At 36.1% G+C, this 13,913-nt stretch overlaps 1 protein-coding gene across 1 annotated transcript in view; it reads left to right on the top strand.

The window, feature by feature from the left end:
- kiaa0930 overlaps positions 1–13,913 on the top strand; it is a 30,314-nt gene extending 16,401 nt beyond the window's left edge. The window contains exons 8-10 of the mRNA XM_079868916.1: positions 6,184–6,343; positions 10,693–10,848; positions 13,384–13,913. Of these exons, the coding sequence (XP_079725042.1) occupies positions 6,184–6,343; positions 10,693–10,848; positions 13,384–13,424 (357 nt within the window). The 3' untranslated portion in view covers positions 13,425–13,913. The remainder of the gene's footprint in view (positions 1–6,183; positions 6,344–10,692; positions 10,849–13,383) is intronic.

The following is a 13,913-nucleotide window of genomic DNA, read 5'->3' as shown; positions in this document are numbered from 1 at the left end:
TTTTTACTAGTAAGATACCATTCACTCAAGGGATGCACCGATACCAGGCCCGATACTGCACTTCTATACTCATACTCATTAAAGTGCTCCGAAACCAACTACAGAGACCACCCAGTGTATAAAGAACAGTGCTTGTGACAAAGAAACACAGACAACAGAGCAAACAGAGTGGGTATGGGAATGGGTATATCAGGGAAGGATGTCTATGAAGTAAATGTATTGAATTAATAGAATGTTAAACAAACTAAATATTTACGCCTATATAGCTGCTGTGCACAAGCTGATTGGAGTGAATTGAGCATGCAGCGGCACAGATGCTCAAGCTTGTGAGCGCACATCCCTTTTTCATAGACATCGAGAGAGAGAGAGAGAGAGAGAGAGAGAGAGACTTCTGTTGTATGCTCTTGATTGCTGATCGTTCACTCAGCACATATGCATCATTTGTGCAACTAAAAACATGAACTGTTACATGATTTATGTATAAGAAGTGGTACCCTACATTATTACAGGAAGGCGGTACAGTAATCACATGATGTTTTAAAAAATTGTTCTATGTGTAAACATCACCAGGAGGCAGTGCTCAAATAGACTATTAAATTGAGTTCAAAATATTGTCAAATTATAGGCTGAGTATAGGCAAGTATCCTTGTGAAACATAGTTATGTCTTAAGTGAACGTAAACAGTTTTGTTACAGTATGTTGGATAAGTACAGCTCTTAAAGTGACAGCAGCCTAATAAACCTGTTGCTGTCTTTGTCCTCAATGCTAATCTAACAACAAAAGACAAAAAGAAGTTCACTCACTGATCTTTACTGGTTGAGCCCTGCTGGAGCAGCTCTAAATATTCACTGTGCTATTAAATTAAAGATAATTTAGGCAAAATATAGTCCTGCAATTACTATAGGGTTGGTGGTGGTTGAGGAGGTTTATGATTGTGGTGGTTGAGGAGATTCCCCTGAGTGCTGAGAAAAACACTATATAAATGTAATGAATGAATGAATTGGCCCAAGGCAGACTTCTTATGTCAAAGCATCACCTTTATTCTTTGTTGACACGGCATCATACCAGTAGTTTTCTGGTAACATTTTCTCATAATTTAAAGGGGTCATGAACTGGATTGTTTTATTATTTTATAATGTTGCCTGGGGTGCCTTTATAATGTTAGTATGATTTTTACATAAAAAATTGTCATAATTTATAAATAAAAGCCATTTTTCCAAGCCTGATTTCAGCCTCAGATTTGAACGCTCCGTTTTAAGGGGCGTGTCTGCTGTGAGACTGCAGTGCAAACGCCCACTGCTGTGATTGGCTGACATGCTTGCATATGAAATAGCTAGTATTACATGAACTCTCTCGAAAACTTTTACTCCGTTTTTACTATTAGAGCTATCGAGATTAACAAATCGTGAAAAGTATCGTTTCAAGCATTATATTTAAATCTATTCCATCACATGAAAGGTTGCAGCATGATGAGCACTACTGACTGAGCAGATGACAGACAGTCTGTTGATCGCGTGAATAAAGATCTTATCATTGCAACGCAATTTTTGCACTCTCACAAATGCTTACACCAAATCACAATGCAAACACGATGTGAATACACAGTAAGAGCTTCGTTGTGTAGTGTAACAGTGTCATTATTTCATCACGAGTTTGGTAAGTGTCCAGACAAGCTCTCGCGGCTCGCGCTGTGCTGTTTGATTGACAGCTTGGGCGAATGGAAAGGGATCGTTCTTTGATCGCTTTCTGTATATAATTTAATAACAGTTTAAAAAAGATTATTTTCATAATAGGCTACTACGAGAAATTATGTGAAGTTGATCGTTTAGTCACTGATGCATAAACAGTATTGAACGATTTTAAGAGAAAGATATCTGAACTTGAATAATTACACATCAGAAATCACTGATCGCAGATCAGGCATTGGAATACACATGGTTACTTACATGTTGCTGGCAGATCCGTCGGGAAATTGTGATTGACTGATTTAATAAAGTTTAACCATGCTGGAATCCGAAGGAAGCTTATGCAGACTGTCTTCTTCCACAAACAGGCACGCACAATATTTAGTAAACAGCATGTTTATTGCTTGGAAGTAGCTCGATCCGGTTTAGCAATCATCATGTCGTCCTGTTTGGGCGAATCGGTGGGCGGGGCTAAACAGGCCGTGTTGAAGTAGGCGTTGATCTTCTTTTGTGGAGGCGGTGTTTTATCCTCTTTGACGTCATAGTTCCCCACTTTGAAAAACGAGTCGTTTGCTGAGCCTGATGTCTATAAAAGCTTTTATTGGACTAACAAGGTAGTTTTCAGTTCTGAAACTTACAGGATATTATTATAGTATGATGATCTCTTATATGTCAAAAGCTCAAGGAAAATTTGATTTCTCAGTTCATCACCCCTTTAAAGGTAATTTACCAGTAAAGACTGTATGTGTGAAAGAGGCTATTGTCTCAAACATCATGTGATTATAAATCAATATTAAAAAAACAGATTTTGAAAATACAGTAGCCGAAAAAATCCCTATATTAACTAGTCCTCTTCAAAAATACCAAATGCTAACATTATTATCTTCCATAACGTGGAACACATGCATAACTGATGATAACATAGGTTTGTGTTAAACAACCCTTTAAAAAAAGTGTTCCAACTTTGATTTTCATTGGGGCATCAATTTAGCACATTAATTTAGTACACAAAAAAAATAAAAAAAATGAATAAAATGAGTCAAGTATATTTGTATAGCGCTTTTCACAATACAGATTGTATCAAAGCAGCTTCACAGTATTAAATTAAAATAATACTACAAGGTTTGTTTCTAGTGGAATTTATTGATTGATAAAATTAAAATTAAATATCCCCAAAATATCCCCAACTGAGCAAGCCAAAGGCAACAGTGGCAAGGAACCGAAAAACTCCATCAAGTGACCTAATGGTGACCTGAAACTCCATCAGGTGACCTAATGGAGAAAAAAAAAAACCTTGGGAGAACCCAGGCTCAGTCGGGGGCCAGTTCTCCTCTGGCGTTTATGAACTATAGAGACCGGATTTAACTGTAAGATTAAAAATAGGGCTGTCAAACGATTAATCGCGATTAATCGCATCCAAAATAAAAGTTTGTGTTTACATAATATATGTGTGTGTATGGAGTATAATTATTTTATATATATAATACACACACATGCATATATATTTAAGAAAAATGTGTTATTTATATATAAAATATTTATATATAATATAAATTATATATAATATAAATATATATACACAGTATATACATGCAAATATTTCTTAAATATATACATGCATGTGTGTGTATTTATATATAGAAAATAATTATACACCGTACACACACATATATTATGTAAACACAAACTTTTATTTTGGATGCGATTAATCGCGATTAATCGTTTGACAGCCCTAATTAAAAATATTATATGAATGCCTGGCTGAAGAGATACGTCTTTAATCTAGTTTTAAACTGGGAGAGCGAGTCTGAGCAACGAACAGTATCAGGAAGGCTATTCCAGAGTTTTGGAGCTAAATGTGAAAATGCTCTCCCTCCTTTGGTGGATCTGGATATCCTAGGTATGACCAAAAGCCTCGAATTTAGTGATCTTAAAGAGCACGATGGATTATAGGGCGATAGAAGATCCGTTAAATAGACTGGAGCTAAGCCGTTTAGGGCTTTATAAGTCAGTAGCAATACCTTGTAGTTAATACGGGACTTTATAGGTAACCAATGTAGTGATGTTAAAATCAGTGTTATATGATCATATTTTCTTGATCTAGTAAGAACTGCATTTTGGACTAACTGTAGCTTGTTTATTGAGGATGCAGGACAACCAGCTAATAAAGCATTACAGTAATCTAGTCTCGAGGTCATGAATGCATGAACTAACTTTTCTGCATCAGAAATTGATAGCATATTACGTAGCTTAGCAATGTTTCTAAGGTGGAAAAAGGCTGTTTTTGTAACATATGAAATATGATTTTCAAAAGACAGGTTGCAATCTAGTATAACACCCAGGTCTTTTACTGTAGAGGATAAAGTAACAGGACATCCTACTATGTTAAAGTTGTATTGTGAGAGGTTTTGTGGGTGGTTTTTTGAACCGATAAGTAGTACCTCTGTCTTGTCTGGATTTAATAAAAGAAAATTAAGCGTCATCCAGTCTTTTATATCTTTAACACACTCTGTCAATTTGGATAATTTAGCGTTTTCATCCGGCCGTGATGAAATATATATTTGAGTGTCATCAGCATAACAATGGAAACTAATTCCATGTTTCCTTATAATATTTCCAAGTGGCAGCATATATATTGAGAATAATAGAGGGCCTAACACAGATCCTTGCGGCACTCCATAGTTTACTGGAGTTATGATCGATTTTTCTACATTTAAATAGACAAAATGGTAGCGGTCAGATAAGTATGATCTGAACCAGCTTAATGCTTGTCCTTGAACACCAGTATAATTTTGTAGTCGATCTAAGAGTATTGTGTGATCTATAGTATCAAACGCAGCACTAAGATCAAGTAAAACTAATATTGAGATACAGCCTTGGTCAGAAGCTAAAAGTAAATCATTTGTGATTTTAACAAGCGCAGTTTCAGTGCTATGGTGCGGCCTGAAACCAGACTGAAACTTTTCATAGATGTCATTTTCTTGCAGGAAAGAGCCCAGTTGAGTGGACACAACTTTTTCTAATATTTTAGACATAAATGGAAGATTTGAAATGGGTCTATAATTTGCTAGGTTATTATGATCTAATTGTGGTTTCTTAATGAGAATTTCTTAAATAACTGCCAATTTAAATGTTCTTGGAACATGACCTAAAGATAAAGATGAGTTAATAATATTGAGGAGAGGCTCTTCCACTATAGGTAACACTTCTTTCAGTAGTTTAGTTGGTATAGGATCTAATAAACGTTGTTTTAGATGAAGTGACAAGTTTATTTAACTCTTTTTGTTCTATAGTTGTAAAGCACTGTAATTGTTCTTGCGGGGTGATAATTGAGGCTGAATTATAAGGCGCGATTGAAGATTGAACGTTTACAGTTGTGGTTCTGATGCTTTCTATTTTCTCAGTGAAGAAGTTGAAATCATGAAATCATTACTACTAAACTGTAACGGGATATTTTGTTCAGGTGACGCTTGTTTATTTGTTAGTCTAGCCACGGTGTTAAATAAAAACCTTGGATTGTTTTGGTTGTTTTCTATTAGTTTGCGGAGATGCTCAGCCCTGGCTGCTTTTAGGGCCTTTTTATAACGTGACATACTGTCTTTCCACGCGATTCTAAAGACCTCTAAATTAGTTTGTTTCCATTTACGCTCTAAATTACGGGTTTCTCTCGTTTTGCTTGACCCCAAAGGAGTTTAATAAATCTGTAAACGCAGCCCCTAACGTATCATTTGAATTATCTACGTGTATGTTAAAATCTCCAACAATTAATGCTTTATCGACGTTGACCAATAGATCTGAGAGAAAATCTGCAAACTCTTTTAGGAAATCAGCATAGGGCCCTGGAGGTCTATATACGGTAGCCAAAGCTAGAGATAATAGGGATTTTTTTCTTACATCTGAGAGCGTAACATTTAGTACAAGTACTTCAAACGAATTAAACTTGTGACCTGTTTTCTGGGTAACATTAAGAATATCTCTATAGATTGTTGCAACACCACCGCCACGACTAATCAGACGGGGCTCATGCTTATAACAGTATCCTGGTGGAGTAGACTCATTAAGACCGAAATAATAATTTGGTTTAAGCCAGGTTTCAGTAAGGCAAAGTACATCTAAACTATTATCTGTGACTATTTCATTTACAATAACTGCCTTAGGTGTGAGTGATCTAATGTTTAGAAGACCTAGCTTTAGAAATTGTTTTTGTTCACTAATAGCGAGATTTTCTGTTTTAATAACAATTAGATTTTTCCTAGATCCTGCAGTAGATTTATTATTTGATCTCACTAAACGAGGAATAGACACAGTTTCTATGGAATGTTCTACAATAGTATTTATATCAATTAAGTTGGTGCAGCAGAGACTGTAATTTGAACTTTTGGTTACTAGTCAAACGGTATTTAACAGTGTTTAACAGATTTGAATCAGTCAAATCTTGTATCATATAATTAATTCATGCGCGTTTTTAAACGAATTGACAGTCCTGTTTTCCTTCTAGGTGACATCATTCAGCACTCCCCCTACCCCAGAAAGAAACAGACCCTCCTTCTTCTCACCTTCACTTCGCCGGAAAGTGCCCCGAAACCGAAACGCTGAGATGAAGAAATCGCACTCGGCCAACGACAGTGAGGAGTTTTTCAGAGAGGAGGATGATGAAGGTACACAAACACACTGGAACAGTAGTGACATTAAACAACAGTGAACCGTTTTAGTGCCATATCTTATAGATTTGTATTTTTAAAACGATTTTAAAACAATTCTTTTTACTTTTTTAGAGGTCAATTAGCTATATGTATTCTAATTATAAAATGACAAGTTTCCAGCATCTGTCTATGTTCTGATCTATTGACGATCTCCTGCAGTCTTAAACTGCGAATTACTGAGCCAAAGAATCGAAGTAGCTCTGCGATTGGTCAAAACACACAGTATTCTGATTACCTCTACTTTTGCTTTGTTTTTGTACCTTAATTTATATTGCGCTTTTATCAATACAGATTGTTTCAAAGCAGCTTTACAGTGATAATAGGAAATTACAGTAACATAGATTGTTTTGGCTTTACAAGCAGCTCTAGAATAAAGTTATTGTCCAGCTAAAGTTACTTTTGATTGATTAATTCACTTCCGTTCCAAAGATCATTAGTTATTTACTTAGGGGCCACTTACAGGACAAGGAAACCTGAAACAATACATTTTTAATATAGCCGCAAGCTGCGATTTATCAGGGTCCAAGCACCAATAGCTCATTTAGACAATTATGTAATATAGCTGCCATGTGTTTCTAGATAATGTGTGTTTGTCCTACAAAGACAGCGGTGTAGAATCGACAGTCTGGAATCTCCACTAATACTAACCAGTTACTAACACATGACAGTTCTAAACGAGACAAACTGAAAATGAAAGAAAAGAAAATGAGGAAATATTCAGCCATTTAAATGATCAGAAAGAGATAATAATTAAAAGCATTTCTTAACCAGTGGCTTCCTCTTGTGGACAACATTAGTATTAAAGGATTAGTTCACTTTCAAAAAATGTTTTGCTGATAATTCACTCATTAATAAATGTATTCTTTCTTCAGTCGAAAAGAAATTAAGGTTTTTGAGGAAAACATTCCAGGATTTTTCTACACAGAATGGACTTCAATGGCAACCAACTATTCCAATGTTCAAAGAAGGTTCAAATGCAGCTTCAAAGTCTCTACACGATCCCAGTCTAGAAATAAGTGTCTTATATAGGGAAACGATCGGTCCTTTTCTAAAAAAACAAACAAATATATATAACCACAAATGCCCGTCTTGTACCACCTCTGAAATGCGCCACTTATTACGTCATCACATTGGAAGGGTCACGAAAAATAAATAAATAAATAATAATAATAAATTAAACCAAAGATGTCGGACGATTTTGAAGTTGGAGGAGAAAATGAGATCGAATTTTTCGGCCTTCCCTACCTTTTTGAACTGGAGTACACAGACAAATAACTTGGATAGACGCGTGACCTTTCCAACATGATGACGCAATGTGTCGCACATCTCAGAGATGGTACACGATGAGCATTTGTGGTTAAAAAGTGTATATATATATACAGTGCCCTCCACAATTAATGGCACCCCTGATAAAAATGATCAAAACTGGCTGTAAAAAATAAATCTGCATCGTTTATCCTTTTGATCTTTCATTCAAAAAATGTGCAAAATTCTAACCTTTCATTGAAGTAAAAGAATTGAAAGTGGGGGGAAATCACATTATGAAATAAATGTTTTTCTCCAAAACACGTTGGCCACAATTATTGGCACCCCTAGAATGTTTTACGAGTAAAATATCTCTGAAGTATATTCCCATTAATATTTACCTTTTTTAGTACACCAGGGTGACTAGGAACATGAAACTGTCCAGCTATGACTTCGTGTTTCACAGGAGTTTAAATATGAGGAAACACAAAGGCCAAATCCCCTTAATCATCCATCACAATGAGTAAAACCACAGAATATAGTTCTGATGCGTAGCAAAAGATTGTTGACCATCACAAAGTTGAAAGTGGCTGTAAGACAATAGCTAAAGAATTGAAAATCCCCATTTTGACCATCAGGGCAATAATTAAGAAGTTCCAATCAACTAAAGATGTTACGAATCTGCCAGGAAGAGGACGTGTGTGTATACTGTCTTAATGCACGGCGAGGATGAAAGTTTGAGTGGCCAAAGACTCTTCAAGGATCACAGATGGAGAATTGCAGAGATTAGTTGAGTCTTGGGGTCAGAAAGCCAAAAAAAAAAATAAAAATAAAAAAACCTACATCCCCACATGTTGTTTGGGAGGGTTTCAAGAAAAATCCTCCTCGCTCCTCCAGAAAAAAACTCCCAGCAAATTTAATTGTCAGACATGACTGGAACTTCAAACGGCACAGGGTTCTGTTGTCAGATGAGACTAAAAAAATAGCTTTTTGGCAGCAAACACACTAGATGGGTTTGGTGAACACAAGGATAAAAAGTACCCCATGTGTACAATTTAATATACCGTTGGATCTTTAATGTTGTGGGCATATTTTTCTGCTGGAGGTCCTGGACTTCTTGTTCAGATACATGGCATCGTGGATTCTATCAAATATCAACAGATAAAAAATCAAAACCTGATGCCTTCTGCTAGAAATCTTATAATGGGCCGTGGTTGGATCTTCCATCAGGACAACGATCCAAAACAAACATCAAAATCAAAACAAAAATTTGTTGCGGAGCACAAAATGAAGCTTTTGCCATGACCGTCCCAGTCCCCTGACCTGATGAGTGGGCTGAACTGAAGAGAAGAAGCACAAACATGGATCTGGAGAGATTCTGTATGGAGGAATGGTCTCTGATCTCTTGTCAGGTGTTCTCCAAACTCATCAGGCATTATAGGAGAAGACTCAGAGCTGGTATCTTGTCAAAAGGAGATTGCAAAAAGTATTTAATAAAAGGGTGCCAATAATTGTGGCCAACGTGTTTTGGAGAAAAACATTTATTTCATAATGTGATTCTCCCCCCCACATTCAATTCTTTTACTTAAATGAAAGGTTAGAATTTTGCAAATTTTTTGAATGAAAGATCAAAAGGATAAACGATGCAGATTTATTTTTTACAGACAGTTTTAATCATATTTACCTGGGGTGCCATTAATTGTGGAGGGAATTTCTGTCATTTACATTGAGAAAATGCTGAAATATGATTGGCTACCATGTTTGCTGATTTGTCAGAGTGATATTTAATGAACGTATTAGCATGTGTACCAAATTTTAACTTCATGGATCATAGAGTTGTGGAGTTACCGTGGGTTTGAAGTTGTAACGCACCCTATGGGTGGAATTTAACAAAACTTGTGTGCAGCCTCAGAATATCCTGGGTAAGGTTGCACCAGCTGTTCGTAAGTGCTTTCTTAAATTGGAACGTAAAGTCCACACTAGAGGCTTAGTAACTACTAGCTGTTTGTAACTAACTCTGTACTTTATTCCGTTGCACCATTTGTTCGTAAGGCAGAACGTTGCTAGTAGGTCGTAAGCTCTCCATAAAGTAATGCGTAGTAACATAATGTGACGTTTAGTCTCGATGATCCAATAGCAGCCTTCAAATACGTGAGCAAAAGTTGTTTGAAATGCCTGGAATTTTAGTTTATCCTTCATTCTAACTTCTTTTGCCTCACGTTACTAACGGTAAAAATAAGTTTCCATTAAATACGATAGCCTACTTGATCCTTAATAACATGTGTTTTTATATGTAAATAAAATTCAGAAACTGTATTTGAAATGAAATTAATAAGGATCAATAAATAAATATTGATACAAAAAACATAAGACATTACATTTATTGATTGATATTTGACATGCACAACATAGACCGATGCACACGGCGGCGGGCTGTTTAGGACGGGTTCGTGTTCAAGAGCCACTAACAAAGTAATCTTTTCACATAATGTTCTCTCTCTTAAAATGTAAGCGAGTGTAAATGTTAGCATTATCATATATGGCTAAAGAATTGAAGTCTGTCAGGTAAAAGAAGAGCTTATTGATGCAGTTCAGTCTGTCTGATATTTTATTCCAACAGTAAACTCCTGATTGGAGGCTGCCGTAAATGTTTAGTTTATACGTAGAGTTACACTTCAACTAAGTTTAATGGTGCAACGCAAAAATATTTAGAAGTACTTAGAAGTCGTAACTTAGTGTCCATTTACGCCAAAACTAGGCTAAGTTGTAACTTACGCACAGCTGGTGCAACCGGCCCCTGTTGTCTATGTGTATCAAGTTTTGTTAAGTTTGGACATTGCGTAAATATATATTGATCAACAAAACGGATAGATCAATATTTTCACGGTGGAAATTAAACTGCCAAAAAGATACATTTTTAGATTTTACTCGAAGTAATTTAAAGGACAAAATTATTTTGAATCTAGCCCACACGGTTCTGGAGTTAAAATAGTTCAAATGGTTAGGTTGTCAGGCTTTCCAACCCAAGTAAAATGTAAGGTTCTTTTCTCTCTCCTCAGACCTGTGCAACACTACAAACCTGCGCTCCCGCTCTCTATCAGGGACGGGCCGCTCGCTGGTGGGTTCTTGGCTCAAGCTGAACAGAAAAGAGGAGTATTTTCTGCTGTATTCTCATCTCACCTATGTGACTCTTCCCTTGCATCGTATCACTACAGGTACAGCACACCTGCCCTCCATACAAATGGCAAGCCGTTTTAGCTTAAAATGTAGAGTAAGATCTCTATAATTGGAATTCTTTCTAGTAAGAATGCAGTCGAAGAGCTCTGTAAAGGCATTCTTTCTAGTAAAGACAATTTTAGAGCTCTACAGTACTACTAGTAAGAACTGCATTACAGCGCTCTCTATTCAGCACATTCATTGATTAATCGTGCATCGTCATTTCATAAAGTTGCGCTTTTAATGATGAATAGCAGCACTGAGGCTCCAATGATCTTTTAAGAATTATATATACTGTAAGTAATACTATTTTTTTAGTGTTGATTAAATCATAATATTATGGTTTATAGAGAAGAAAGATAGGTAGGCTATGTACTGTAAGCTCATGAATTTACACTCAAACAGAAAATATATACACAATTATATGCATATTTATTTATGTGTTGTAAATTACCTGGTTGTAAAATGATGCCTATTTTGTTCAGCATCGCAAGGGTTTTATTCACATTATCCACTCACAAAATATTGCTGAGGCTGGGTCCTGTTACATCACGGATGGTCATTTTGGCTATGGGTTTGGATTTGGCTGTGCGATATTTATTTATCGTCTACAGTAATATCGTAATTGTCATTTTAATGTTATTGAGTATGTCACTCACTTTGCAAAAAGCAAACAAAAACATGTCTTGAGAGTTCAAAAACATTCACTGTGTGATGAAGCCTATTAGAATGAAGTTAGATTGCCCCTAGAATTCAGGTTATGGGGGAAAAATATCCCTGTATGTGTTTTTTTAGATATTTATGACTTGGGGGTTAAGTAATATATTAAATACTAACTTTAGATGGAAAATAACTTAACTCTGCTATAAAGCCAAAACAATATCTGTTACCTTAAATTATCCGCTTATCTCTGTAAAGCTGCTTTGAAACAATCTACGTTGTTAAAAGCGCTATATAAATGAAGATGACTTGACTTGACTTAATATGAATATGACACAAGCAAGAGTGACGTTTTCCCAAATATCAGTGCATTTACATTTATTTAGCTGACACTTTTATCCAAAGCGACTTACAATTGCTATACATGTCAAAGGTCGCACGCCTCTGGAGCAACTAGGGGTTAAGTGTCTTGCTCAGGGACACATTGGTGTCTCACAGTGGATTCGAACCCGGGTCTCTCACACCAAGGGCATGTGTCTTATCCACTGCGCCATCACCACCCGCCAGTGCATAAGCGCGAGCGCGAGCATTTTAATCGCGAGCATCTGTTTAGCCAACGAAAATTCTGTTTGCATCATTGAATCATTATTTTCCTGTTATCACTGTAAAGCTGCGTAAAATGTCTCAATGTCTGACAAATTTATAAACTGTCGGAAAAAAAAAAAAAAAATTCTGTTTTATGCAAGTTAAATTCCCATATAGATGCTGTAATGAAAATGGTGCGCTAGTACAATAGTGCCATTTTCCATCACTCTATGTAATTCATATATAATTATTGGAAAATTAAAACAATCATGATGGATAAAACAAGAGAAAGAAATACATTTTAAAACTCATTTGTCACAGTGATGAAAAGCCTAACAATTATATGTAGCTCAACTTCTGCATACATGTTAAACACCAAAATGAAATGATATTTTGTTTGGTTGAGGGCACCGTACTGGTGAGTTTTCTTTGCTCTCAAGCATTTTCAAGAGTATAAAGATGTGAATTAATGTAGTGATTAAATATTATTTTTCAATAGCAAAACATATCCGAGTTGTCATCTCAGTCTTGTGGTTATTCTGACACAATGAAAGTGCTAATAGGGCTTTTATTTCGAAGTATTGTAATGTCTACAACATCTAAAGCAGGTGGGATTTGCAAGGGAAATGGGCGTAATCTCAAATCTGTTTTGCATCTAATGAATACAAGTTTTTAATAGTAAGAGTAAATCTAATTGGAATTCTTACTAGCAAGAATTGAACTGGAGAGCTCAAATGTTACTAGCAAGAATTGAACTGGAGAGGTCAAATGTTACTAGTAAGAATTGAATTAGAGAGCTCAAATGTTACTAGTAAGAATTGAACTGGAGAGCTCAAATGTTACTAGTAAGAATTGAATAGAGAATTCAAATGTTACTAGTAAGAATTGAATTAGAGCGCTCAAATGTTACTAGTAAGAATTGAATAGAGAGCTCAAATGTTACTAGTAAGAATTGAATAGAGAGCTTAGAGAGCTCAAATGTTACTAGTAAGAATTGAATAGAGAGCTCAAATGTTACTAGTAAGAATTGAATAGAGAGCTCAAATGTTGAATGGAGAGCTCAAATGTTACTAGTAAGAATTGAACTGGAGAGCTCAAATGTTATTATTAAGAAATGAATTCGAGAGCTCTCTAACTTAATTGTTGCTAGTAAGAATGCAATTACGACGAGTAACGCTGGGAACATTTTAAGCTAAAATGGCTTGCCATTCATACAAACAAACTTATTTTCTGTACATTAGCCTTGAACATTAATTGTAATGCTAATGGCTCTAATGTTTCCTTTTTAGATATTCTGGAGGTGAGACAAAAGCCCATTTTGATGACATAGCATTTCCAGACTCCTCAAAAAACAGTTACCAAGTGCCTCCTCACATCAGGCCCCTGAGGAACCACCATCAGAAAACCAAAAAAAAACTACAAACAGTACACAACAGTGACGGAGAAGAGGAAAAGGGAACAAACTCCATCAAGAAGTGCCTGTTCTTCAGCGAGACACCCTCCAGACCTGGAACTAAAGTGATGCGAAAGGGAAGTGTGTATTGGGAAATGAAACACAAAAAACGAATGTCGTTCTTGTAAATACACTGCTGCTTAGATACTCAGTGAAATGCACCGACCACAGCCGTCTCCCTTCCTCCCTCCCTCAAGAGACACTCGTAGGTTTCACCATATTGCTGATTTTGTGCATAGTATATTTTCCAAAGGACGTTTCCTCGCAGCTCTAGGCCTTAATACATCACTAACCAGCTGATATATAACACACGCCATCCTTTTGATAGCCCATTGCTAATGTCCAGCAAACGTCCTCCTTTACTTA

The sequence above is a fragment of the Squalius cephalus genome (assembly GCF_949319135.1).
Source record: "Squalius cephalus genome assembly, chromosome: 4".
In the NCBI taxonomy this organism is placed as follows: domain Eukaryota; kingdom Metazoa; phylum Chordata; class Actinopteri; order Cypriniformes; family Leuciscidae; genus Squalius; species Squalius cephalus.
Note: the sequence above shows the minus strand (reverse complement) of the source record. Positions and strands in the feature narration are given on the sequence as shown.